Source organism: Batrachochytrium dendrobatidis (genome assembly GCF_000203795.2).
Source record: "Batrachochytrium dendrobatidis JAM81 unplaced genomic scaffold BATDEscaffold_9, whole genome shotgun sequence".
NCBI classification, from domain to species: domain Eukaryota; kingdom Fungi; phylum Chytridiomycota; class Chytridiomycetes; order Rhizophydiales; genus Batrachochytrium; species Batrachochytrium dendrobatidis.
In genome coordinates, this window is record NW_006281107.1 from 874,878 (window position 1) to 900,774 (window position 25,897).

Genomic DNA, 25,897 nt, shown 5'->3' on the forward strand with positions numbered 1-25,897 from the left:
AACAACAGAATGCCTGCAGACTCTAGGCCGGCTAAATTTTATGATTGCACTCAGTAAACATTTGGATATGATAAACTTAATCTGCTGATGGAAATGATGGTCGGTAGTAGATAAGGGCATCAAGATATGATACAAGTCTTACAGTCCGACACATGCTTTGCTACCGACGTACTGTCAGATCTACACAAACAGGTGGGCACACAAGTCAGCACAAGACCTGAGGACGTGTTTATGGACACCATGGTTGACGTTTGATTTCCGACTCCTTTCCATCACAACGATTACCGTCAACTTTTTAGCCCTGGGGTCTAGCATTCCATTGACTAGCCTCAAAATATATCCAACTAACCACAATCATCATGAACTCAACAAACTCGACACTTCCAGTAGGTGTCGACCATCGGATGGAGGCAGAAAAATACATTGGACTTGCACTTGCATTGACATCGTCATTGCTGATTGGAACCAGTTTTATTATTACCAAAAAGGGGTTGATGGATTCAGCAAGAAATAACGGCGGTGAGTTTTACCTACTGAGCGTATATAAATCCGTTCTTACTAGACTGAATTTTATCCAGCAATAGTCATGCTGGATAACATTGATGTGAGCGTGGCTCGTTAAAAATTGTAGCTAAACCACTTTTGATGCAGGTCGTGTCGGGGAAGGCTTTGATTATCTCAAGAACCCAATGTGGTGGGCTGGCACTAGCACAAGTATGTATAATCCCACTCGTGTATTGTATGTCTACTACACAACCGTTTTTCCATCATACCACTGTTTTACAATGATGCTCTCGATTCCTTTTTGCCCTGCGTCTTGTTTGGGATTCCATCAATGGGTCCGTTATTGCCATATGGCGAGGTCACAAACATCCACGTTGCCAACAAAATTTTGTGCGCCTCCAATGCAACTTTGTTGCTGATAGTCAGCGATGAGCTAGCCATGTACCTGATATGGCTGGCATTCACACTGTCATCATCAATGCTGCTAGGGTTTGTACGAGATGTTTCCAGCATCGAGTTTCCCTATTGCTATCCAGTTTTGAGATTTCCCTTTGACACCGCACTATTTTACCGACTCATACTGACCTCTATTTCAATCTTAGTGATTCTGGGTGAAGTGGCCAATTTTCTCGCATACTCATTTGCGCCTGCTATCTTGGTAACTCCATTGGGTGCTGGCTCTGTCTTTGTCAGGTATTCATCTCATTGCTAGCCAACTCTGACTTTTCATGATTCAACATATGCATACCAACAGACTGACTGATTTTCATTGTTATTTCTATAGTGCTATTTTATCATCGATTTTTCTCAACGAGAATCTTGGACGAGACGGCGTTATTGGCTGTGTTCTCTGTGTGATTGGGTCTTTGGTTGTTATTTTACATGCTCCAGAGGAAGATGCCATCGAGACTGTGGACGACGTGTTTAGGCACTTTGTTCGTCCAGGTATGGTCCCAACCCCATGTTTTTGATTGAACTTATCTAATACTTTGATTTTGCTAGGGTTCATGATTTACATTGTGTTTGTCGCGGCAGTATCCGTATACCTCATATACTATGTTGGTCCGCGATTTGGAAAGCGAAACATGCTGGTTTACATCTCCATCTGCTCGCTGGTTGGCTCAATATCCGTCATGGCAGTCAAGGGCTTTGCTGTGGCAATCAAACTCACATTTGCTGGAGACAATCAACTCTTGCATCTTTCAACATGGATATTTGGTTTGACAATGCTCTTGTGTGCCATGACACAAATTAATTATTTCAACAAGGCACTCGATTTGTTTTCTACCAATCGTGTTACTCCCATCTACTATGTGTTTTTCACAACTGCTACGATTATTGCGTCCATTATTCTATCCGAAGGTGTCAAGCGATCCACACCGGTATGTTTTGTGCAAATGCATAAATGTATAGTCCATTTTATGCTGTGCCACTCATCGTGCTCTTCATTGTATTAGGTTGAAATGCTTTCAGTTTTATCGGGATTCACTACTATATTTATTGGGGTATTTATGGTCAATGGAGCCAAATCTAATCAAGCCTCATTCTTGGACAAGTCATTATCCAGACGCACATCCATCTCACTTGGACCACGACTGTCAAGTGGCAGTCTTTCAAACAAGGCTATTGTTAGCGAACATCATTTATTAAAGACGTTTGACGAGGATCATTTAGGATTTTCAGAAGACGATGATATTGTTTAAGACACACGAGTGTCTTTTTCCACATGCCGCGCACCATTAGCATTTTTGGGCCTAGTCATCCCTTTATGCTATGGAGGACCTGCGAATACCTCGCTTTCCGTTAAACTCTGCTCATATATGGGGTTGATGTGGTTTTTATTAGATGAACTTTTAATGTTGACTATTTTTTAAATCATAACATTACTTTTAAACTTGTGGTGCTTATCAAGCTTTTGGTATTGGATGTGCGGGGTTTTGTAGGATACTATTTATACAACGTGTTTAGTCTCTGTTAGTGATAGATGTCATGACAATTTACTGTTGATCCAGCATTCAATATCTTTTCAGATTTGGCTGCATGATCATTGATAGTACCCGCTGTGAATCTGAATGCCTGGTGTGATCATTCAAACCATCATAAGAGTATTGACAAGGACTTGAAATGAAAAGTGTACACACGGCTACGGAAATTAAATTTTCTTCATTGTAGATCTACATTTCTTGAGAAACCCAAGCCACATACGCAATCAAATATTAATGAATGGTTGGATAACAATTTGTCAATATATCAAAGGGTTGTATGGGTAACTAGCATAGATATAAATGACATTTACATTCCAGGCATAACACAAGACTACTATAGTCATGATTAATTTAAAAAAAATCCACAGTTGCTATTGGCCAATGCAGTCAATAGCCGATCCTTGAGTTTCTCTATCGAGGCATATTCACACAATAAAAGTACATTGTAGCATGTATGAGAAGTAGGCACGCGATCAGAGTCTGGACCATTTTTGGCAATGATGAACTGGAGTTTGGATAGCCCACCCACTGGAACACGATCAGATCCTGTTGCAAAAAACAGCAAAAGCTTCTTTTGCTCTTCTGTAAACTCGTGCACGACTTTCCAAAATGACTTGATTACAAAAGAGTCCTTGTCAAAGCCATCATACTGTGTAGTCTTTTCCAACGCATAAAAATCAAGCAAAGGACTACCACAAATTAGCTCTTGGAGTTCTTCTGGGCGAAAAAGCTGTAGTGCAGATCCTTCTAAAACCAAGTCGAAACCGTCACGAAAAGCTTGAAATGCAGATGAAATACTCTTATTCATAAGAAAATCCACCAACAGATCCACAAATTCTAGGTTTACACATTAAAAATTCCGTTTAGTAAATTAAACCATGGCATAACATACTAGGTTTCAACCCTTTCAACATATAAAGTAGATGAATGGGTGGTTAAATAGTTTGCAAACATGTCTACCTTGTCGGTTTTCAGCTGTCACAGGTCGATTTGCTCCACCCTCGTGTAACTCCAATGTTTGTCGTTCACCAACAGAAGTTTCAATCTCTGCTACAAATGTTCGTCCATAAACTTCTTCAATATCGCCTTCAAACTCCAACAGCTGCTTCAATCCACGACACAAGTCCTGTTTTCAACGATTGAGCAAGTAGAGCAATTCAATTTAAATAGTATGATTAGATAGCTATAAACCATTACACTATTCAAGCATGCTAAAGCATTAGCTCACAGGATCCAGTTCTGCCAAATCATCCAAATCAGGGCTAATATCCAGCAATTTCTTGTACAAAGCTAATGGAAAGTGTATATCTAGCACGACACCATTGTATATTGCTAGACCAATGATACGTCCTATGCAGCACACAATTCCAAACAAGCATCAGTATCAATGTGGTTTAAATCAATTGTATCAAGACTATTTAACAGATAATATACCCATAAGATTGTATTCTTCCAATGTTTCGCTATCTCGGAGGTCGCTCATATTTGCCAACCAACACATTCGTGATTCTAAAAACAAATATAATGGCATGAGTAAAACGGTTTGTGAACAATACAAGATTTAGGCATGACAGTTATTAAAATCTAAACATACCATCATTATACTTGAACATGCCATAGCTGGAACTAAACATGTCCCGTACAACCAACTGAAAGAATTCTAGACCGTGTAGTGTTTAATTAAAGTGTGACATAGTAAGTCAAGAGCACAATAGCAGTTTGATAATCAGCCAATGTTGAAATATAAGTGTACCTTTTTGAACACCTCCTTCATCAATGCCCTCTTCTCCAGTAAACGAGATACGAAGTTGCTTTTTAAGATCGTGAGTGCTTTTCCCCTCCAGCTATATTGAATCAAGCAAATCGTATCAGTTGAAACGTGAGCATCCAATGCAAAATGGAGTTCAAAGCATAATGGACTCACTTGAAACAACGCATCTCTGATTACATGGTCGCGACGTACTTCAACTGAAATATGATTTAATGAGTTGGCTGATTCACCTACAGACAAGTCTACAAGCCAGACTTACTTTGTAAATATGGACTATTTACACCAATAAACATGGCTCTAAAAAACGCATCCTGGAGTTCATGTCGCATTTGAACCATACTCTCGATTTTCAAAATATCACCCTTGGTTGATGTGGAGAGAACGAATGGGTAGTTACAAAACGATAGACCTTCCCATGATTTCCACTTTGGATACTCTTCTTTCAAATCGATTGATGCCTCGATGGATTCGTTATAAAACTCGTAGTATGGTATAAAAGAATTTGCATCATTGATTGCCGCTATAATTGATCCAACACATGCATTTAGTGAATTAGTAGGGATGATCGAGCAGTGAAACTGTTTTCAGACAGTATTCTAGAACCGACACATTTAAATTTACAAAAGATTCCGAGTGTTTGTGTGGCCCACATGGTGGCATCATCCAACGAAGGCTGCATGTTTTCATCGGGATTTGACACAATCCTTAGCGTGATAAACTGTTGTACGATCCCCACGAGTTGTTGAAAGAAATGAGCCCGAGCGCCGTGGGATGAAGAACTTTTCAAAATAGACTCTTGCACGACCCAAGCGAATTCCACTCTCTGATGTTGTGAAAGTGTAGAAAGAATGTAGCAGAGTTTTGGGAGAATCTGACTAAGTGAATCAGCATTAAGAAAGACTGGGTTCTGTACGTTTGTAATGGAAATAGATTAGATGCGAGTGAGGTTGATAAACTTTGAATCCTTTGTATTCGAGTCATGTAATGTCCAAATGTTGCAACACATTTGAGATATTGAACAGTTTAGATAAAACTTACTTCCATGATAATCAAGAATATATTAGTTTGGCCAGGTTTTAATACTTGAATTCCATGTTTCAGATGGTCGAGTACAGTTGTGATAGCACCAGCAAATGTCGTATCTGATTGATCCATGACAGTATGATACCAGGCCTGTAACGCATGAATATCAACTAAACCAGCCACATTTTCCTCATGAGGCTAAAACGATGAGCAGTGGAATTAAAATAAACAAGAGTTCAAGTAGAGTTAGTAGCAGATTCAGTTGTTTAAGAGGATGTGGTGACTTTCTAGATGGATATACCAATGCATATGTATTTCTACACAGTTTACCAATGACAAACATTCCGACAGTTGTTCAACACTTGAAAAGGTATCGTAAAGCAAGGTTCGAAGACCCAGAGTGCCTTTATCAGTGACAAGAGCAGCAACTTTTGTACGAAACTCATCAAAAGTAGATTTAGAGAGAGGAGTTGAGCCAGATGGCATGATATTGGGTATAGTTGAATGTCGTTCCATGACAGAAATAACGATGGATTGCAGTTCTGATAAGTCAAGTCGCGTCGTGAACAGATGGGTGGAGTTGGTTTACAGAATCACAGAGTGGATAGAAACAGCACTCATGACGTGCAGCGTTTATTACAGACGACGTGGTCGAGTAGAACACGAATACGCTTGTCAATACAAAGTGTTGAACGATCTTACAAAGTCATCAATCGAGAATGCAAGTTGAAAGAGTAACCCTAAAACAGTGTCTTGAATTATCTTTACTTTCAATCTAGCAAAGCCAATCAACCCTTTTGACTGTCATGGAGTCTTCTCCTAACCGCACTGCTCGCACTCCAACCAGTGCTGCTCTCCACCAATGTATATACTCATATGAATGGCATTCATTGTCATCGTTTATACTAATTTGAATGAAATGCTTGTCTGTAGCCAAAAACAGACAGTGTCGTAATGTGTTGATTCATGGTCACTGCAGATTTGAAGGCAAAGGATGCCAGTTTCTACATAGTACTTCCACTGCTGTCGTATGTGGTTCCTTTGACTATATCCCGTTTATATGTTTATCTGGACTGGATCTAAGCCATTACTTTGAACACTTGTAGGCTGCAACTACCATCAAGGACTCAAAACACAAACCTGGAAGTGCTGCCATCCCAATTCTATCCCGTCCAATGTCCAGTACTGGAAGCAGTGCTGATACTTCAATTACAACAAAGAGGTAGTCTTTTGGTTGACTTGAACTCTTGCTTGCTCTACAAACTCGCAATTCAATATATTCTGATGAAAGGTGGCTTCAGTGCAACAATCCATGACTGAATCCATGAGACTGCAGTTGGCTTTATGATCTATCATCATTCCATCTAGCTATTGCAATCTAATCTGCAACTATTTATATTTTACATGTACGTGATAATAGTCCAAAAATCAACGTCGATTCTCCTGTATTCACTCCTTCAAGGATGCCTGCTACTACATACACTGATCATCCATCAACATCTATTCAGCCATCCTTGTATTCCTCTCAAAACGATTATAAACTAGTCGCTGAGGATTCTGAATTCGAGCCATTTATACAACAGCCTGGTGAGTAATCCATCAAAGTACACTGTTGAGTTTAATGGATTCTAAGCCCTTGTTTACATCAAGTTATGCATTTTACTCCAGACCATGCGTATCAATATACGGACCATGAGCAATTTCAACACCAGCAATACGAGTATAATTATTATGAACAAGGAAATCAGTATTCTGATATACAAATGATGCAAGTCGGTATGGAATCTATGGGGCTTGGATCACAACAAAGGATGCACGATCAGGTACTCGAATCTTGTCTGAAAATATCCGTATCGTTCATGCAGTGGTTTGACTGATATCAACTATCTGATACCATAACTGGCTTAAATGTTTACCCTAAATGATCATGGATAACGATTGAAATCAGTATCAAGACAAGGCTAGTTTGGAAACTTATTTCATGCATCAACATGACGGCTCGCCCTACTTGCCTGTAAGACATTCTATATTGATTTTAAATCTTGTACTACCGTAATCTAATTTTTTCATTGGAATATGTAGTTGCACTATCATCACTACAACACACCTCTGCCAAACGTTTCGCATATTCCTCCTCATTTGAAATCATCACACAATTTTTTTATTGACGATCAACTCAGGGAAATGCTGTTAAAACGCAATGAAGCCGTGCAGCAAGTAGTGGATCCTTCTGGTAATAGCTTTACAAACTATAGATATATTGTCTGGGCAATGTAACGCTTAGTATTTATCAGACTCTGTTTACTAATATTGTTTATTTTAGCATCAGATTGGTCAAACCTTCCTCAGTCAGTGGATACTTACCACACACTGTTTCCTCTTGACGAATCCAATGCTCCATCAAAGATATTTGGATACCCTACCTCTGTCTACAAGGCAATTCGATCAACAGATGGCAAGCCCTATGTTCTTCGTCGAATTGAAGGTATGTTTTATTTCTATTGAATTCATGCACATGCGTGTATTTTCGTAATCCAAAGTGAATAGTATGTGCCATGTTTAGCTTAAAAGACCTGATTAAATTTGCTCATTTTCAACTTGAATTCATTGTAGGATTTCGTATGTTAAATGAAGCAGCTATGATGTGTATCGATAATTGGCAACGGGTACGACACGCAAACATCGTATCTGTTATAGAGGCTTTTACTACAAAAGCATTTGGGGATAGCTGTAAGTATTCATGTTTACAGTCTCGCTATTTTATTTTTATACTAATGCTTTTATATCGAGGTTCTTGTAGCACTGGTATTGGTATACAATTACCACCCACTAGCCATGACCCTGACATCGAAATACTTTTCTAGACATGACACGCACCTTGTTAGAGGCATGGATGAAAGAGAACTTTGGAGCTTTATCTGCCAAATCACATCCGCATTGAAAACTATTCATATGCATACTCTTGCTGCTCGAGCTATTGATCCTAGCAAGGTCATTGTTACTGGGAAAAACAGGTGGGAGTGTTTTTTTGACCTGATTTAAAAGCGCATATGTGGTGATGCGTGTCATTCTTGTTTTACTAAACCTGTGTGTTCATTTTTTGGTTTATATAGATTTTCACTCAACTGCTGTGGTGTCATGGATATGCTAACATTTGAAGCAAATAGCTCGCTTGCACAATTACAGGTACGTTTTTATACAGTCAAGCTGCAATTGACATGAAATGCTTATACTCAAAGCCAATTCGACAAGAGATTGTGTAAATAGACATTTTCTAACAATCGATTCTTGCTCTTTATTTTTGAATTACGACAATAGCAAGAGGATTTGCGTAATTTTGGAAAACTGATTGTATCTCTAGCAGTTGGGTCTTTACCAGCTTTGCAAAACATACAAAAATGCCTAGATCATATTCGTAAACATTTTTCTCCCGACTTGACTACCGTTGTCATGTATCTTCTTGGAAATACACCAGCTATCAAGTCTATTGATGGGATTTTGCAGCTGATTGCTTCGCGACTGCTAGATGAGATGGATAGCGCATTCCGGTATGCTGCGCTGTTTGAACCATATTTAGGAAATCAGTTTTGTAATTATTTAAACTGTTTTGGAATTGTTTAGCTACAATGATCGATTGGAGGACGATCTTTCAAGGGAATTAGAAAATGCTCGACTTGTACGACTCATGTCTAAACTTGGGTTTATCAATGAAAGACCAGAGTATGCTATGAATTGGATGTTTTACGCTGCAACGTATGATTTGATGTTAATGTTGTAAGCTCTGCAAATTAGGTACGATTTGGATCCAACATGGGCAGAGACTGGCGATGTGTATCTTCTTAAATTGTTTCGAGACTACATTTTTCATCAAGTGGATCAAAACGGTGCTCCTCTTCTCGACCTTGGACATGTGATTCAGACTCTCAATAAGGTATCACTCATTTACATTTTGTCAAAAACCGATTTTCACCGATCCAACATTCTAATATTTGTCAATTACTGTTGATTCGTATAGCTGGATGTTGGCGTAGATGAAAAAATTATGCTTACGAGTCGTGATGAAAAGTCGTGTCTGGTTGCCAGCTACCGAGATCTCAAACAATGTATTGACACGACATTTCGTGAAATGATTGCTCGTCGTGGATGGCAAAAATAGTGGTAGGGTCCAGGTGTATATGATAGTTACTGGCGGTCTTTTTTGTTTCACGTAGGATTAGGCACATTTTCAATAAAGTATCTACAAAGCTAAATGCAAAGTTGCATAGATTTTAAAATCATACGAATGTGATGGGTTAATCAGACATGAGTTAGTTAGTAACTGGCCTGAAACTGCAAATTGACGAAAAACCAGGCTCAAATTTGTCGCCTTGCCAACCTTGTTGATGCTAGTTTTTACAAATTATCGCGATTCGTTTCTGCCAAGCTGACTTTGTTACTAGCACAATCTTATTTTCCAAACACCATAATATTTAATTGGATTGTGTTTCCAAATAAATATCTACTGAATAGGATAACAAGTAATACATTTTTACATTTGAATAGTAGTCAAAGGTATGCCATCACACTATTAATCATATTAGTCAGCACTGTTAAATGAATCGGCAGATTTTTTATTGATGCATTTTTATTGAAGGATGATGGAGCGTGCTTTAATTAGAGATAATACCCAAACTACCAAATTACGTATTCTCAAAGGAAACTGGTACGAGGAAAATGTTCGAGCAGAGGTAAGTTGTATTCATCTAGTCTTCAAATGGATGTCTAAATCATATCATGCGTCATCAGCTCGATGTGTTTTCAAATCCATAGCAGTAGATATTCTTATGAATTGACAATTACTAAATCCCAATTGCATTATTAAATTAGGGCAAACTTCAGCAGTTTATTGAAAGGCGTCTCAAGTTATCAGATACTACTATGAACAAGACACTTGATGTCCCATTGGACCATGCCAATCAAGGTGATGCATGCATTCAGTCCGCGACCCATACAGTTCCAACCCAGCAATTAAAATGGGCAAAAATCCAATCCGGTCGTATAAAATCAAATTATCAAGGCGATTCACAAGCCTTTATTCCAACCCACAACCCCAAACTGGACATGTCCAAGCCAATTCGAGAATGCTCAAACGCGTTTCTGTCAACTACAAACGAGGTAAATACAAGAATAGAGTTAAATACAATATGCCTGATCACTGCGTCTGATTATACAAACATTGTCTGACAGATCCAACTTTGATGTATCACTTCTTGCACGTGTCTGCACAGGATAAGGTTGCGTCACAACCTATTCAGCCCATCCCATCCACAAAAAAGGCAGCTACAATCGTTACATTTCCCATCAATGTAAATCTGCATGGCGCATCCAAACATTTTTTACCAGCCTCTATGTATATAGAAATTCCAACTATTTCTGTTGACAATGCACTTCGGTTTGGTGATCGTGTCCAACTGTGTATGGATGGGCTGCCTGTGTCGTTTGATATGTGGACAACAACATTTGTACCTAGATATCTTCCGGGGTCATCACAGTTTGGGGTCGAGGAGTATGAAGTGTTTGTACCTCAGCACAACAAGGAAAGTTTGAGCTCGTCAAGCAAACCTACTATACCTTTAGCTCGCAGTGTATTTGAAATTGTTAGGTATACAAAGTTTAATGGATTCATTTATACATTCATTGGTTTAAGAGCAGTACTGACACCACATGTATTGGTTTGATTTCTAGGTGCGATGATCAAGAGTACGTTGATGACTTTATTCGGCCAGATACACGGTTTCAAATCGTTACACCCAAAGGCATGTTTGACAATCAGGCAAGCACTGCATCTATTTAATAGTCTCTACTGTATACATTGTTATATTATTCATATCATTATGATTGAGACTCACTCTGTTTTTTTAAATGCAACAATACACCGCTGCTAAATCTTTTCTGGAAACTAATTAGTATGCAATCAAAACAGAACCAACACATATTGCTAATCTGTCGCACAGCAATTATGCTTCAGTTATTCTTTCTCGTGATATAAAGTCAAACAACAGTGTCTGGTAAATACCATGAACCGCAGAAATAAGTTTTCTTGTTGCACTGATTAGAATCAATACTAAATGTATTAAAACAATTGAAATTAGGCAATGTGTCAGTCGATCGCATAAAATGATTGCGTGGGAAGCCCAACAGACATTGATATCATATGGGTCACCCATATCGATCCGTAATGCATCGACAAACAGACTCCTTTGTATAAATACAGTCTCACGTACGTTTTTGTTTGGAAAAGCCAATGCAGTTGCTACCGCTTTACCAGTAGCTAAAAAATCAAAGGATTTTGAATGGACTATTGTACGTGTTTGATTACAATGAAGATACTGGATATATTGAGATACGTCGTATATTAATACAAACGCATGTCAGAGTAAATTTGTTTTATTAATATTATAATTTTGACATGAAAGTGATTGATAAGGTGTGCCAATAACATTTCAGATTCAATAACCGTAAAAACCTGTATACTTATGAAGGAGTGATTTTTATTAGCAAAATACTATAAAGCTTGTAGATTTGATAAAACACCCATCAGTTCATTCTGTAGTCTATTATCTCCACATTGATTCTGATACCACCTTGACAGGTAAAGACGTTTTAATGGTTGCCGTTTGTGTTGCAAACGATTGATTAGGTGCTGCTGGAATGACAAAAGTGGTTTGTTTTTTGATGGCCGTTTTTCTCAACACGCTATTATTGCATGCAGTATGTATACCCAAAAAAGCGTGTACATCTCCAGTAGCAGCATTCAGTTGTTGTACAGCCTTGACACGAATGTTTGTTCCTATTGGTTTGGTAGTGCTAGATCTATTAATGGGAGTCGAGAAAAGGGGTGGTTTGGCATACCGTTTAGGCATATACCACTGCAACAGTGATTTTTCCGGCTCAATTTTATATCCTTTACACGGATAGGTGTCAGATTTGCATTCACTTTCGAGATCAAGGGTTTCAAATCCATCAGCTAGGTAGTCATCAATGGGATTTTCAAGAGTATCTGTACTGATGGTTGAAGTATTGATTGACATGTCATCTGAATCAGGTATCACATTGAATACATATTTGGGTGTATTGAGTCTTTTAGTGTATTGGATGGTATTTTCTGCGGCAGCTGCAATGTGAGGGGTTTGAATGCAGGAACGAGATGGTATATGAGCAGATATGCGTGTACGAATTTCTTGGGTTTTAGCCCACTCATTACCAAGCTTAATTCGTGAATATTCGCTCTTTGACGAAGCACTTTCTAACCTTTTTACAAGTTGCTATATAGGATTCATGATTCACATCCAATAAAAGCAATTGTTTAATCAAACACGTTTGAATTAGTACCGTTGAAAATGAATGTCTTACATTATTTTCATGTTGAAGTTTACGCATCTATAATAGTATAATCAAAGCATTATCAAGTCAGCTACATGCTGTATATTATATTGGGAATAAAAGTAGTTTGCAGTATAAAACGCGTTGGATACATGTACTAATAGCACTGGAAATAGAAGATTGCTAGTAAATACCTCTTTAGCGTGGTTGATCTGAAATCTACTGTTTCCGTTTGCTGGTAAACTCGACTGCTTTTTTTTCTGTGTTTCGATGCAAATAATCGAGTTCATCAGCCGTAGGTTTTCAGTCTTGATAAGGGCGTTTCTGTCTGTCATGTAAATGATACTTTAAAGTGGTAGAGTTGGATAGTATCATTAGCTTACAAAAACAAGTTGAGTTTATGTATACAGCCAACTATTTGGTGTTTATAATGGGACCATGTACTTTACTTGTAGTGTGTTGTACTGTAATTTGGCACTATGAGCTATTTTAGTATTGAATTACAATTGTACGAAATAAAGTAGTGAGAGTATATTTTTACAACCGTATTCACGTAAAATAGTGGAATCAAGGTGCGTAATAACGGCCCATCTCATGTTTGATTGGTGTCAATCTTTCTGACAAGATTGTTTTTTAAACTTTTTACTGATATTTCTGTGCCCATTCTTGTACAAATCTATTTGAATAGAATGAAAGACTAAGGCAAAAATGAATTTATTTTGTTTGAAGAATGCTATAAGTATATGGCATTAATCCTACATATAGTTTGTATATAAACCAACATAAATGTCAATGTATTGTTTAAATGACAGCTATGCAAAATGAATTTACAAAACTAACCCATTGCTCTTGCACGCTTGATGGCACGAGAAACTCTGCGCTGGTTTTCTAGGGTAAGTCCAGTTTTGTGTCGAGGTTTAATGTGTCCGATTGCTGTGATAAAGTGTGAAAGCATATTCACATTCTATAGTTTATTAGCAGGCGTAAATAAATAGGTTAGGACTGAATTTAGATAAATACAAGATAAACCGATTGACCATGGATTAAGCTAGTCAAAATTTATTTCATCACACGATCTTCAACTTACCCGATACTCTTTGATGGGATCAATGCCTAGTTTTTTGAGAATATCTTCAGATGGAGGTAGATCCAGTTTCTTTGTGTACATCTCTAGATTTCTGTCATTCAGATCACGAGGCATATAGGTCTAGGACAAAGTAGTTGATCATATATACCCAGAATTTAGTTAATCTCAAACTAGTTTGAATCTAGCATCGGTTCTCCAAGTAGTATAGAGAACGTGAGATCGCATACAAGAATACCTCTTTGGGTTTAAAAACTTGACGCTGTCCCATGTCGACTTTGAATTCACGAGCACGAGCATCCTCTGAGATTGAAGTAGCCAAGCAAGAATATGAACAATAAATTGGGTTAATGTAAAGATGAATTCATAATACCAATCGAAATCAAACTAAATCGGTGTCAGAATTGGCTAGATACAAGCACAAAGCTGCCAGATTCCCACGAAGCGATTGCAAGAGAAATCACCTCCATAAGTCTGGAATCCATGTACGCCATGGGCTCCTTGAGTTCTATTGGTAGAAAAAAAGCGGTAGTTGTTTGAAGTGCAGATAACTGCCAGACGCTGTCTGGTTAGAGTCCCGGCAACAATGCAAGTGCTGAACATGCTATTATTGGAGAGAGTCGCAGGTTGAGCCGATTTCTGAAAAAGTCAAACCAAATCACGAGCACATATTTGATTGGCCAACACATTCTATATATATTACTTGGCATGCTGGATTTTGCTTCTCTCTACAGACTCTGGTGAGCCAAGTTGCTTGTTGCGTGAGAGATCTGTGCGGCTCATCCATGCTCGTTCAATCCATCCATGTTTGTATTCAATCCATCCATCAGTGAAATCATGCATGCATCTAGTTCATTTGATGCATGCATGGGATCATCAATCGATTGTATGCTCGACTTGGATGATTGATTGCAACCGAGTTATGCTTTGGCAGTTTCAAGTTTGCTTGAGCTGCATGAACCGCACCTGTTTTTTGATTTCCTTGGCTAACTGTAAACATTACTATTGCTAGCAATGAGAGATAAGTGGAGAAAGAAACGTCAAAGGCGTCTTAAGCGCAAGAGGAGGAAGATGCGTGCTCGTTCCAAGGTATGTTGATCTGGTTGTTGTTTATCTGATCTTTGTATCTAATCATCTCTGCTTGTTTTTGTCTACGTAGTAAACGGGATGTGCTGGCTGCACCTACCTTTCAAGGCCACCAATGCACTGTGTGAACCTGATCCAAGCCACTAGTTTTTGCTTTTTAGAGCTCCCAAGCCCAAATGACTGTCCAGTTTCTGCAGCTCCGACGTTATGTTTAGAACATATTGAATTGTGGTCTCTACTGTTTAGCATTGGTCTATGCTATTTCTGTACAACCAAATGAACTTGTGATTTTTGAAAGCAATTGTAATTTACTACTAGGGTGATGCATGTATTATGCATGACTTGTTGATGGTGAGTTTGGGTGTGAGTTGTAGGTCAGATGACTAGATTTCACTTTTTAGCAAAAATTTAATCAGCTTCAATGAATTCGATTTGCAATCCAATCTCGACCATTTTACTGTATATCAACATGCTACTTGGTGCATTTAGATCGACATTTTCTGTGTTGGGGGGTTTAGTAAAGCAAGTACATTAGCATTTGTTTGATCCGTTCATCAACCCCATTGCAATGTAAAAAAACCTAGCAACACTCCAATCTTTCTGTAAACCCATATTCAGTAGAAATCCATCGCTAACATAATCGGTGTGGAAACACTGCTGCAATCAATACATTATAGAAAGCGTCGATTTGGATTGACTATTGGGCAAAAATATCGACTTCGTCAACGGTTGCGAGGTGTAGATGAAGTCATCAACACACTTGTTGATTCAGGTGTCCAATTACGAGCACTTGTAAGTATCCTCAACTCAACCTAGAACCTATAGTTTACCTGCTTACACTTGTAATGCATTAGGAATTTGCAAAACGGATCCCAAAGGAAAGCGATATGACTCCTTTTGAAAAGTACTGGGTCAAATCAAAACGATTCAAGGATGGATTCAAGCCAATTCATTGGGTTCCTAAATGGACTCGAGCTCCTCATCCTCGTACTTGGAGCCCCTCTATCTATCATCAATCGGTGATTAAAAAATAAACATGCCAGTTTTATAGGCAAACTACTGACCGTATTATAATTATTGAACAGTTTTATCCAAATTTTGGTGAGTTGATCCAGAAATGGTTATACGACTTGGATCGGGCAGAAAGCATAAGTCATGCTGATGTCCTACACGATTCATTTGATAAATCACTTTTATTGAGATATAAAGCTGCGTGTACAGCAACCTAACAAAGGCCAAATGCCTTAAAGTTCCTCACGGGACGGACTATCTTCAAGTGGTTCAGCAGGCTCAGCTATTTCATTGGTCTCATCTACAGCAATATGTGGCTTCTCGGTTGAATTCGAGTCAGATTCGTCCGCACTGGCAGTGGTTTCTGTAGCCTCCACACCTTCGTCATTGGAAGTAGTGCTTTTGGTTACTGTGGTCTTGGTTTTCTTGGGTGCTTTGCGAAGTCGCATTTCAGGACTCATCATAGTCAGCATGATGTCAAATGTTTGTCCGCGCATTTCAAGATCCTTGACTTTGAGTACAGGATCGACATTCAGTGCAAGCTTCTCCTGTTCGCTATTCGTCTTATCAAACCATTCCTGCTCCGAGTCTATCATCTTTTTGAATCCATCAAGTTCTGCTTCTGTATAGAGTGGAGTATCGTCCGTGTTCTTGGCAGCAGAGTATACATTATACATATTACTACTCTTTTCAGCCTTGGCCTTGTAAGCTGCAATAGCATCAGGTCGTTTTTTGGCTTGGGATTGACGGAATACAATCTTGGATCGCACTTTTTTAAGCTGAGCATAACGATCGGTCAGTTCTGTAGTAATTGCAGTTTCAGCATTATCATCCAACCATTGGCTTTGTACAGAAATGGCTTCTTTCAAAGCGGTCAATTCTTCTGTAGTGGCGTATTGCTCAGTGTCATCCTCCCAGCTTAGCTCTTTGCATTTGTAAAGGTAAGACTCGAGATTGTTGCGGGCAAGTTCGCGTTCTTCACGAGCTTGATCTTCAAGATCCATGGCAGCAAGAACAGATTTGGAGTGTTTCTTTTGGTCTTGGGTCAATGGAAGGATGGTTTGCCATTTAATCTCGTATTCCAGTTTGACTTTTTCAATGACGGATTTTTTAGCTTCTGCAGTCACATTGGTTGCATTGGCACCCACTTCAACGGGTGTCTTGGTTTCCGCCTTGTCCTACCCATATCATAATAACAACCAGTAAGTACAATCTTGTAGAACAATAAAATACCAAACTATAAAGCATTTTCAAGTGAAAACAGTATGCAGTCTCAAATCTGTTTCATACCGATTTCTTTTCCCCGTCATGTTCAGGTGTTTTAGTTGTAGAAGCCTCATTGCTGTTCGATTGCTCATCGACTGGCTTTTCAGTCTACAGAAACACGAGTATATCTTGTCAGAATCGTAAAGGCTACAATGGCTCAAAAGTCAACACTACTTACATCTCCCTTGTTTCCTGATAAAAAGTTGAGCACGCTATCCTTAAGAGATGGCTTTTCTTTAATGACAGCATTGAGATCAAATACAGCTTGGGCTCCAGTCACAAGTAAAGTGCCAGATTCACTCAAAGTAAACTGGACTTTTACCACTGGAGGTTCAATCGCCTTTTCCTTGTACTTTTTCATGGCGGCAGTGAGACCCTTGACCTCGACACGCGCAATTTCAACATACTCTCCTTTGCTATACAATACAATAACTGTTAATGCTCATTACAATCAAGACCAATTTGAATCTTGATTCAAATTACCTTTCAGGATAAACTATTTTTAAATCAAAGTCTGTAACTCGTTTGAATACAAGTACTTTTTTGGATCCCAAAAGTGATGTTTCGTTAAACAGCTCAGTATCAATAGCAATTGATGTCCCGCTTGATGCTACCAACATTCAGTTATAAAACGTTAATAAATTGGTCGTGTATTGCTACAAAATTCAGGCAGGAACGTCAATACAAAAATTGGTTTGTGAATACCTTTAGGCTCGGATGTATGCATAACATGCATGGGTTTGGAATTGATGTCCTTGATCTTCATCTCAATTCCAAGACGAAATTGGGCACTCACTGCAGCAGCATGAAACACGGCGCCGTGCACAGCAGCTTCGTCACCATCCAGATTACGAGCAATTTTTTCCTCTCCAACAGCTTTAACAATAGCAGCCTGAATAGCAGGAACACGCACACCACCACCAACAAGCACAACCGATTCAATATCATCCAAAGAAAGCTGGGCTTTGGCAAGTACATCAGTCAATGGTTGAGGCACACGCTCCAAAATGTCAAAACAAAGCATCTGCAACTCGGTGCGTTTTACTTTTCCCTTGAAGTCTTGATCATTGAACAGCGAGTCAACAAATGTCATAGATTCCTGATTGGCACTAAGGATGTGTTTGACACGGTTGGCTTCTTTGAGTAAACGAGCAAGAGCGCGAGGACTGTCATAGACAGATATGTCTTTGAAAGTTTCATAGTTTTTTGAATTAAACATGGTGGCCAGATAGTGTTGTAGTCGAGTATCGATGTTATTACCGCCTAGGGTATCATCATAACTCACAGCCTTGACTTCTACTTCCAAAACAGTACGATTTTTTCCAAATCTGGTTGCAGTACCAGTTTTGAAATAAACAACCGACGCAATTGTGCTACCAGCACCCATGTCATAAAACAAATGGTACTTTGGATCAGGGAATTTTTTGCCAAGTGCGTAGTTGATGGCAACTAAGAATGTAAAACAAAACATGTCGAGTCAATCCAATCAGGTTAGCATACTGAGTACAGGCTGAGAGCAGACGATAGCGCAAATAATAAACACAGATGAACCGTACCTGCAGTTTCATCATTGATGAGTTGGAATACCTTGAGATCAGCAATATTGGCGGCATCCAAAATGGCTTGACGCTCGAAATGATTAAAATAAGGAGGAACCTGATTCACCGCATTCCAACAATACCAAACATTAGATCTATGCATCTAAATCTTTACAAAACACACCTTTCTACTTACAGTAATCACAGCACCCGAAACAGCAACACCACTATAGATCTTTGCCTGTGATTTTGCATGAGCAAATATCATGGCAGTAAGCTCCTCGTTGGAGTAATACGTCGTATCGGTTTGTTGGAAGCGAATAGTATTCCTTTCTGTATCTGCAATCATGGTATTTGGGAAAACACTGCGATGCTTTTCACATATAGGATGGGAGAAGTTTTTGCCAACTAAGCTCTTGAGATTTGAGTAAGTGGTTTCAGGAAAGCGCATACCCTATTCAAGTCAAGAAAACAAAGCATGTAAGCAAGAAAAGATATTGATCACAACGCAAGAGCACCATCATTCTACAAATACGATGATGCTCTTGAACAAAAACACTCGAAGCGAATCAAGAGCAAACACGTTCAAAATAATCTCGACATCAACCAATCCAAGCCAACGAGACTTACCAATGCAACAGCTTCAGAGCCATACGTTCTCACACCATTGCGTATGTTCATGACAGTCGCAGTCTTGCGTTTGGATTCTCTGTTTAATACGGTTTCCAGAATACCGCGGGGCTTAACCATGGCAACTTTGAGCCAGTCAGTGCCGTAATCAAGACCAATGACAGTGGCCGATACAGACAATGAAGGAACAAGTGCAATGAGTCCAAGCATCAGTAGTGTGCAGACCATCATAAAAGAACCCAATGGTTTATTCGCCATATTGCCACTGGAGTGCTGGTGAAAACGCATATTGGATCGCACGTTGTAATGTCAGGGTAACTTAGAATTCAATCGAAGCAAAGCACGACTTTTGAGTGTCAATCGGTTGACTTTCTCATTGACTGTTTTTGTTAATCTTTATTTTTCATTCTCATTTTATACGACTTTATTAAGCGTAAATCAATCTGATTTGAATCATCAATCAATGCTGTTCAGTTATGCTTTTTCAAGAACAATCGCAATACCTTGTCCTCCACCAATGCAAGCAGATCCAAGAGCATACTTGGCTTGTGTGCGATGCATACGATGCGCTAAATGTGTCATGATACGAGCTCCACTCGCTCCAAGTGGGTGTCCAAGAGCAATCGCTCCTCCATTTACATTGATCTTGGCTGGATCAAGTTTCAAGTCCTTGCATACTGCCAGCACTTGTGCTGCAAAAGCTTCATTAATCTCAATTAAAGGAATATCTTGCAATGCAAGACCTGCACGCTTGAGTGCTTCACGGATCGCTGGTACTGGTCCAATGCCTGCCATAATTAACCAGCCATGAGTGTAATGTTATATTTACAAAATATATACTGCCAAGTAGATTGAAAATAGCTTACCCATAATGCTCGGCTCAACTCCAATATACTTCCAGCTGAGAATTTTAGCAAGTGGCTTAAGCCCATATTCCTTGACACTTGCTTCGCTGGCAATAACCAAACTAGCTGCCCCATCCGATATTCCAGAGGCATTTCTAGACAATACAATCTCCAGTGAGTATCTTGAACAACCCAATGTATCTGAAAGTGACAGATCTAGCCAAGAGCTAGTAGCAAATCGTAATGGAATACATTTAGCATGATCATCCTACCCAGCAGTGACAATGCCAGTCTCTTTGATAAATACAGGTGAAAGTTTTCCAAGACCTTCAAGCGTAGTTTGAGGACGAGCGTGCTCATCAACATCAAACAGCTCGACACCCTTTCGCGATTTGATTTCAATTGGAAAAATCTCATCCGCAAACCAACCACTTTCTTGAGCTAATAAACACATACAAAAGATCACATTTTCCAAGTAAGACTCAAAGTATAAACATCACATTCAAACCCTATCACCAAGCTTTACCAACAAGTCAGACTACCTACCCTTTGCCCAACGAGTTTGACTAAAAAGTGCATACTCGTCAGCTTGTCCACGGCTGATTCCAAATTTTTTCGCAAGATTCTCGGCAGTAATACCCATGGGTGTTTTGGTTGGGTACGAGTCAATGAGTGCATGAGCAAGAGTGTCTTCCAGTTTCTGATCTACACCATATCGCGGAGCAGATCGCGCATCACGGAGAGCAAAAGGCGCTTGTGACATGTTTTCTGAACCACCAACAAGAACAACTTCCGCTTCACCAAGAAGAATGTCCTGTGCACCATTGATGATGGCTTGAAACCCAGAACCACAAAGACGGTTGATGGTTAAAGCAGAGGCTTCAATAGGGAGACCAGCTCGATGTCCAACATGGCGAGAAAGATACGCCGCATCTAAAAGTATAAATTGGCCATTTAAATATGATCAGCCCAAATTCATTCTGCCAATATACAAATTCTAGTGCATTTGAATCGACTTTTAACAAAATCAAATCCAACACGGCCCTAGTTTCATGACTCGTCACCTTACCAGATGAAGTCTGCAGCACGTTGCCGTAGATCACCGAGTCTATCTTGAGTCTAGCTGGTAGTTCCTTGACAACGGCAGCTGAAACCAGTCCTCCAAGCTCATTAGCAGAAAATTTAGCAAGTTTACCATTGAACGCACCAAAAGCCTAAAGAGTATTTATAATAGATAAAAATACACTGAGATGAGCGTACCAATACCATAAAGGCGTATGTTTTGGAATTCTTTTCTACAGTCTGACTAGCAAAACCCAATCATCGTGGATATTTCCTTGCTAGACTCTATTCACGTTGCAATAACTGACATTTACTAACCGTTCGTTTGGCAGCAACTATAAATAGTCAAGTAGCAAAAGTCGGTTAAAATTAACAGCCATCAGTTCTATCGACCATAGTGAAATTTCAAGCATACCAATGTAGATGTTTTTGGCAAGCTTTAGCATGGTGTATGGACTAGATATTCAAATTGAACAGATTCAATGTTAAACGTCGTTTGACAGACAATAAGCAAGCAAGTGATCACATGTATTTCACGTGACTTTGACTTGCTTTGAGTGAATTGGAAAAATCAATTCCACTTGGAATTTACTGGATCTGAAGCTTGAACCAAGATTCAACTGTAGCGCATATATCAGAATATGGGATTGAGTGAGGCTGCTGAGAATCGCAAGGAAAGACTAGCTGCTCTTAGAAAACAAGTTCAGCAAGGTGCTTCCACCACCAGCAACACGAATGGAGTCGACACCAAACGACATCGGCAAGAATCAGATACAGAATCAGCTGTAGAAACAAGGTAATGTTGTTTCTGTCAACCTGTGCATGGTTTACCAACAGTTCTGTTGCAGAAATCCAATTTTAACCATTTGGTATTACTGTTTATATTGAATATTTCCAATAACAATTAGTGCATCTGCATTGAGGTTCAGAAATTATCAGCCCGAAACAGATGCCCTCAAAGACTACGTTGAAACTGCACCCATTGTTGGGCCACATGCTAAACATCATGTAGATACAGTTGAAGGACAGGTAAATCCTATTCCGACAGATCACAGCATGGCCATTGTCCTATATTGATGGATGTATCATGAACTGGATCATGTACTCATACATGTACTTTTAATATTGTAGGCCGAGACGATTAAACACGATGCATTGGAGGCAGAGGAAGCAAGAAACAAGGAGCTGGATCTCACCAATCTTGCTCCAAAGAAACCCAACTGGGATCTTAAACGTGATCTGAATAAAAAGCTTGAGAAATTGGATCGGAAAACCAAAAAAGCTGCAGCAAATCTAGTTCGTAAGTTGGAGTTCATTTTGTTTTGTTTTTACTACTGGGATTGACCATCCTTCTCACTTGACTCAATGTATACGTCTCAAGCAGGCTGCTAACTCGCATATTTAATGCAATGTGCCACTAATTATCAGGTCAGCGACTAAAGGCAAGTAAAGATATTTCAATGGCAGCAGATGCCACAGAAGCAAGCATACATGCAGCCGATGAGGGCGATTCCGATGAATAGTAGAATTAATAGTAAAAAAATAGGATGAATGGATAGATACTGTCATGATTTTTTAAGAGATTATTATTGAAAGCAAGTTTCATTGCTGTGGCAAAACAACCGTCTATTTGTTGGCATGGAGCTGGTTATATAAACCAATCACATTTTCAGATATAGGCATCCTGTCACTCTTGGTCAATTCGCTGCGTTGTTGCTCAAGGTGCATCATATACGATGTGTCGATATCTCCAGTAACATAGTTACCATTGAATACAGATACATCAAACGTGGTGATATTAGTGTTAAATTTGGCTACAGATTCGATCAGGTCCTCCAGATTCTAGAAACGACAGATAGCAGGGAAATAGGTTGAGTAAATCAGATGTCATGTCATGGCTACAAGATAGACATGGAATGGTAGTACCTGGAAAATCACACAGTCTGCACCAATGGCGTCTGCAACTTCATCATCTTTTTTTCCAAAAGCAATAAGTTCCGATCGTGTAGGCATATCAATACCATACACGTTCTGAAATCTAATAATAATGCATTTTTACAAATACGCTTGAACGTCAGTAAATCAAGATCCACACATTTGTCAAGAATAGCCATCAACACCATTTTACCTAATTGCTGGTGCACAAGAAGCAAAATACACTTTACGAGCACCTGCCTCTCTTGCCATTTGAACAATCTCGCGTGAAGTTGTGCCACGTACAATTGTATCTAAACAAGAGAATGCATGGTTTAAAAGGCTAAATTCTCAAATAATTCGTGTATAAAATAAAACTTACCATCAACAATCAATACACTTTTTCCAGCAAACTCCATGGGCATGGGATTGAGCTTGCGACGCACAGATTTAACACTGGTTTTAGAAAAGTTAGCATGTCACATAGTCATCCATATGACACGCCAATTGGCGGTTTAATACGGTTTAAATCTCCTACCGAAGTTGCTGATCAGGCATAATGAATGTACGACCAATGTATCTATTCTTGATAAATCCTTCTCTGTATAGTTTGCCGAGTTTGTATGATACTTGCAGAGCAGACGTTCGACTGGTATCAGGAACCTATAACAAAACACGAAATCAATAATTGGCTTTAAACCTGTCTACTTGAACTAATGCAAGACATACTGGAATGACAACATCGATATCCATATCTTTTCCAAGCTTTTCTACAACAGCGTTGGCAAGAGCTTCGCCCATAGCTAAACGCGCCTTGTAAACAGAAATGCCATCCATAACTGAATCTGGACGAGCAAAGTACACATATTCAAAGATGCATGGCGTGAAAAGTCTTGGCTCAATGCATTGTCGACGACTGATGGTATTGGGAGTAAAAATGACTGATTCGCCAGGTTTCACGTCTTGAAAGTTGGAATAGCCAAGAGCTTCAAGGCAGACACTTTCAGATGCAATCATGTAGTCTTTTCCCTTGCCGTCTGCAGAGACACGTTCACCATAAATGAGCGGGCGAATTCCATTGGGATCCTATATGTTTTATTTATCCGGTTTAGATTGACAAGACTGTAAGTAACCTTGTCCTACATGACTAGATCAAGCAATGATCAATGCCTAGATTAAACTACACATTTTTGAAATTACAACTCACTCGAAAACCAATTAAACCAAACCCAGCAATCATGGCAATGCAAGCATATCCACCACGACATTGCTCATAAAGCTTAGTAATAGCAGTAAAAATATCTTCTTCGTTTGTTCTATAATTAAACATGTCATTAGTTTATAGCAACTATACACAGGTTTACTAAACCAGTTGGTTTTTAAAGCATCCTACACACCTGAACTTTCCCGTTTGCTGCAAGTTGTTGGCGAGAATATTAATAAGTAGCTCAGAGTCCGAGTTGGTATTGACATGGCGGTGAGCATCTTGATCAAGGAATACACGTAACTCGTCGGCGTTTGTAAGATTGCCATTCTATAAAGTCATGGTTCAATTAATGATTCAGCAGTGAGTACATGACTCGGATTCTATTTGAAACAAGGGTTGAGGGTATCAATTTGCAGTAGGAATAGCACTCTGTTTTACGCGAAGACGGTTGTAATGATATGATCGTAATGGGTTTAAACTGAAAGAAAAAAAGAGGCACAGTCATCAAATTGGTAGTAAGCTTGAGTTACTTACATGAGAAAGAACAAGGCCATAGGGACTGTTGACGTAGAATGGCTGTGCTTCAGAATTTGACGATGAACCAACGGTTGGGTATCTCACTGAATTAAAAAATTGCAGACCAGTCAGTCATCATTGTAAAATACAAGAGCAGCATAGCTGATGAAATAAACTTTTAGCGATCGTGCAAAATATTTACCATGTCCTACACCCATATGTCCAAGCAAACCAGTTAGTTGAGATGGAACAAAAACATCTCGTACCATGCCATTGGATTTGCATTGATATAGTCTGCCCTTGTTGTTGCAGGTGATGATTCCTGCAGCATCCTGTAATAGAACACGCCATCAAACAGCAGTAGCCATTGACACAGATTAACAAAATCAAGCCCCGGTTACATAAATAGGTAGAAAATATTGATAAAGGTTAGATACCAGTCGCAAGATGCACATGTTTTTATAGCTGTATCCAAGTAAAATAAAACAAGTTGGTACAGTTTGATTGACAACATCAAAAAGCACTCGAATCAATCATGTGAATCACAATGGACAAATCCGATTCCAAATTCGATGATCGTACAGTGCATGACTATTTCAAAAGAGGAGAAAGGACAGTTCAAACCCATAGTTTGTATTATATAATGAACATTGTGTTTAAAAGAGCTGACTGTCTATTAGAGTCAATTTGTAGTAAGAAAGCGCAACGAATATCAATCATTGACTATTTTGAAACAAAAGAGTCACTGCAAGATATAGAAAAATTCCATTTTATATGAATACAATAGTAAACAATAATTAGTGATACTGAGTTGTATCTATGCTGATAGTTCATACCTGACCACGATGCTGCAACAAACCCAGACATTCATATATCTCAGAGTTAACCAACTGTTGATGGTCAGACAGAATAGCACCAATGATTCCACACATGGCTACAATGGTTTTAAAATGATTCAAGCCAAATTTTGAATTCAATTAAAAAAATCATTAAAGCGCGTGATGAGCGAACCACGCATGACCCTCAATTTCAAAACTGGTTTCTATTAAAGTTTTACTGCCGTATTCATATAGAACAAGATGCTAAATAAGGG

At 39.0% G+C, this 25,897-nt stretch overlaps 10 protein-coding genes across 10 annotated transcripts; 5 read left to right on the top strand and 5 right to left on the bottom strand.

The window, feature by feature from the left end:
- Nucleotides 1-401: 401 nt before the first annotated feature.
- BATDEDRAFT_17255 (uncharacterized protein) lies at nucleotides 402-2,401 on the top strand (the record flags this gene model as incomplete). Its single annotated transcript, XM_006680216.1, has 6 exons — nucleotides 402-519; nucleotides 652-714; nucleotides 1,107-1,197; nucleotides 1,289-1,449; nucleotides 1,507-1,886; nucleotides 1,962-2,401. The coding sequence occupies 6 exons, from the start codon at nucleotides 405-407 to the stop codon at nucleotides 2,205-2,207; spliced, it is 1,056 nt and encodes a 351-aa protein (XP_006680279.1). The 3' UTR covers nucleotides 2,208-2,401.
- Nucleotides 2,402-2,648: 247 nt separating this feature from the next.
- BATDEDRAFT_90109 (uncharacterized protein) lies at nucleotides 2,649-5,769 on the bottom strand (the record flags this gene model as incomplete). Its single annotated transcript, XM_006680517.1, has 11 exons — nucleotides 2,649-3,326; nucleotides 3,450-3,615; nucleotides 3,718-3,839; nucleotides 3,924-3,998; nucleotides 4,084-4,149; nucleotides 4,243-4,333; nucleotides 4,414-4,457; nucleotides 4,520-4,780; nucleotides 4,882-5,167; nucleotides 5,299-5,481; nucleotides 5,614-5,769. 11 exons carry the CDS (start codon nucleotides 5,767-5,769, stop codon nucleotides 2,836-2,838), a joined length of 1,941 nt encoding a protein of 646 aa, XP_006680580.1. The 3' UTR covers nucleotides 2,649-2,835.
- Nucleotides 5,770-6,076: 307 nt separating this feature from the next.
- BATDEDRAFT_17258 (uncharacterized protein) lies at nucleotides 6,077-9,536 on the top strand. The gene is made up of 15 exons (XM_006680217.1): nucleotides 6,077-6,147; nucleotides 6,217-6,311; nucleotides 6,390-6,505; nucleotides 6,704-6,870; nucleotides 6,934-7,106; nucleotides 7,232-7,297; nucleotides 7,366-7,516; nucleotides 7,613-7,768; nucleotides 7,897-8,013; nucleotides 8,084-8,297; nucleotides 8,397-8,469; nucleotides 8,602-8,831; nucleotides 8,905-9,003; nucleotides 9,076-9,214; nucleotides 9,299-9,536. The coding sequence occupies exons 1-15, from the start codon at nucleotides 6,090-6,092 to the stop codon at nucleotides 9,437-9,439; spliced, it is 1,995 nt and encodes a 664-aa protein (XP_006680280.1). The 5' UTR covers nucleotides 6,077-6,089; the 3' UTR covers nucleotides 9,440-9,536.
- Nucleotides 9,537-9,917: 381 nt separating this feature from the next.
- On the top strand, nucleotides 9,918-11,637 carry BATDEDRAFT_26353 (uncharacterized protein; the record flags this gene model as incomplete). Its single annotated transcript, XM_006680302.1, has 4 exons — nucleotides 9,918-10,010; nucleotides 10,150-10,437; nucleotides 10,551-10,924; nucleotides 11,415-11,637. 4 exons carry the CDS (start codon nucleotides 9,918-9,920, stop codon nucleotides 11,635-11,637), a joined length of 978 nt encoding a protein of 325 aa, XP_006680365.1.
- Nucleotides 11,638-13,253: 1,616 nt separating this feature from the next.
- BATDEDRAFT_90157 (uncharacterized protein) lies at nucleotides 13,254-14,332 on the bottom strand (the record flags this gene model as incomplete). The annotated part of the gene is made up of 5 exons (XM_006680518.1): nucleotides 13,254-13,321; nucleotides 13,486-13,609; nucleotides 13,733-13,852; nucleotides 13,968-14,032; nucleotides 14,194-14,332. The coding sequence occupies 5 exons, from the start codon at nucleotides 14,330-14,332 to the stop codon at nucleotides 13,254-13,256; spliced, it is 516 nt and encodes a 171-aa protein (XP_006680581.1).
- A 411-nt stretch (nucleotides 14,333-14,743) lies between these two features.
- BATDEDRAFT_90329 (uncharacterized protein) lies at nucleotides 14,744-15,849 on the top strand (the record flags this gene model as incomplete). The annotated part of the gene is made up of 4 exons (XM_006680443.1): nucleotides 14,744-14,818; nucleotides 15,134-15,189; nucleotides 15,493-15,607; nucleotides 15,670-15,849. 4 exons carry the CDS (start codon nucleotides 14,744-14,746, stop codon nucleotides 15,847-15,849), a joined length of 426 nt encoding a protein of 141 aa, XP_006680506.1.
- Nucleotides 15,850-15,990: 141 nt separating this feature from the next.
- Nucleotides 15,991-19,565, bottom strand: BATDEDRAFT_35590 (uncharacterized protein). Its single transcript, XM_006680364.1, has 8 exons — nucleotides 19,261-19,565; nucleotides 18,827-19,084; nucleotides 18,649-18,748; nucleotides 17,798-18,541; nucleotides 17,576-17,702; nucleotides 17,271-17,508; nucleotides 17,117-17,200; nucleotides 15,991-17,004 (listed from the first exon to the last, which is right to left on the bottom strand). The coding sequence occupies exons 1-8, from the start codon at nucleotides 19,546-19,548 to the stop codon at nucleotides 16,060-16,062; spliced, it is 2,784 nt and encodes a 927-aa protein (XP_006680427.1). The 5' UTR covers nucleotides 19,549-19,565; the 3' UTR covers nucleotides 15,991-16,059.
- A 169-nt stretch (nucleotides 19,566-19,734) lies between these two features.
- BATDEDRAFT_26357 (uncharacterized protein) lies at nucleotides 19,735-21,374 on the bottom strand (the record flags this gene model as incomplete). Its single annotated transcript, XM_006680303.1, has 6 exons — nucleotides 19,735-20,048; nucleotides 20,127-20,260; nucleotides 20,378-20,546; nucleotides 20,652-21,038; nucleotides 21,175-21,319; nucleotides 21,366-21,374. The coding sequence occupies 6 exons, from the start codon at nucleotides 21,372-21,374 to the stop codon at nucleotides 19,735-19,737; spliced, it is 1,158 nt and encodes a 385-aa protein (XP_006680366.1).
- A 404-nt stretch (nucleotides 21,375-21,778) lies between these two features.
- BATDEDRAFT_90113 (uncharacterized protein) lies at nucleotides 21,779-22,709 on the top strand. Its single transcript, XM_006680444.1, has 4 exons — nucleotides 21,779-21,963; nucleotides 22,076-22,196; nucleotides 22,299-22,467; nucleotides 22,596-22,709. The coding sequence occupies exons 1-4, from the start codon at nucleotides 21,809-21,811 to the stop codon at nucleotides 22,688-22,690; spliced, it is 540 nt and encodes a 179-aa protein (XP_006680507.1). The 5' UTR covers nucleotides 21,779-21,808; the 3' UTR covers nucleotides 22,691-22,709.
- A 138-nt stretch (nucleotides 22,710-22,847) lies between these two features.
- On the bottom strand, nucleotides 22,848-25,736 carry BATDEDRAFT_1764 (amidophosphoribosyltransferase; the record flags this gene model as incomplete). Its single annotated transcript, XM_006680164.1, has 11 exons — nucleotides 22,848-23,009; nucleotides 23,094-23,205; nucleotides 23,296-23,395; nucleotides 23,464-23,537; nucleotides 23,620-23,744; nucleotides 23,811-24,167; nucleotides 24,289-24,397; nucleotides 24,479-24,615; nucleotides 24,823-24,908; nucleotides 25,007-25,136; nucleotides 25,641-25,736. Coding segments are annotated over 11 exons (1,488 nt in total), but the record flags the coding sequence as incomplete, so codon positions are not given.
- Between the last annotated feature and the right edge of the window lie 161 nt (nucleotides 25,737-25,897).

What these genes read in the sequence shown, in the direction of transcription:
- BATDEDRAFT_35590 (XM_006680364.1), bottom strand. Translation starts at nt 19,548, where the DNA reads ATGCGTTTTCACCAGCACTCCAGTGGCAATATGGCGAATAAACCATTG. An exon ending in GCTCTGAAGCTGTTGCATTG is followed by an intron (nt 19,085 to 19,260) that starts GTAAGTCTCGTT and finishes TGACTTGAATAG; the next exon opens with GGTATGCGCTTTCCTGAAAC. An exon ending in ATGACGGGGAAAAGAAATCG is followed by an intron (nt 17,005 to 17,116) that starts GTATGAAACAGA and finishes TGATATGGGTAG; the next exon opens with GACAAGGCGGAAACCAAGAC.
- BATDEDRAFT_90113 (XM_006680444.1), top strand. Translation starts at nt 21,809, where the DNA reads ATGGGATTGAGTGAGGCTGCTGAGAATCGCAAGGAAAGACTAGCTGCT. An exon ending in GAATCAGCTGTAGAAACAAG is followed by an intron (nt 21,964 to 22,075) that starts GTAATGTTGTTT and finishes AATAACAATTAG; the next exon opens with TGCATCTGCATTGAGGTTCA. An exon ending in TAGATACAGTTGAAGGACAG is followed by an intron (nt 22,197 to 22,298) that starts GTAAATCCTATT and finishes TTAATATTGTAG; the next exon opens with GCCGAGACGATTAAACACGA.
- BATDEDRAFT_17258 (XM_006680217.1), top strand. Translation starts at nt 6,090, where the DNA reads ATGGAGTCTTCTCCTAACCGCACTGCTCGCACTCCAACCAGTGCTGCT. An exon ending in GCTCGCTTGCACAATTACAG is followed by an intron (nt 8,470 to 8,601) that starts GTACGTTTTTAT and finishes TTACGACAATAG; the next exon opens with CAAGAGGATTTGCGTAATTT. An exon ending in GAGATGGATAGCGCATTCCG is followed by an intron (nt 8,832 to 8,904) that starts GTATGCTGCGCT and finishes GGAATTGTTTAG; the next exon opens with CTACAATGATCGATTGGAGG.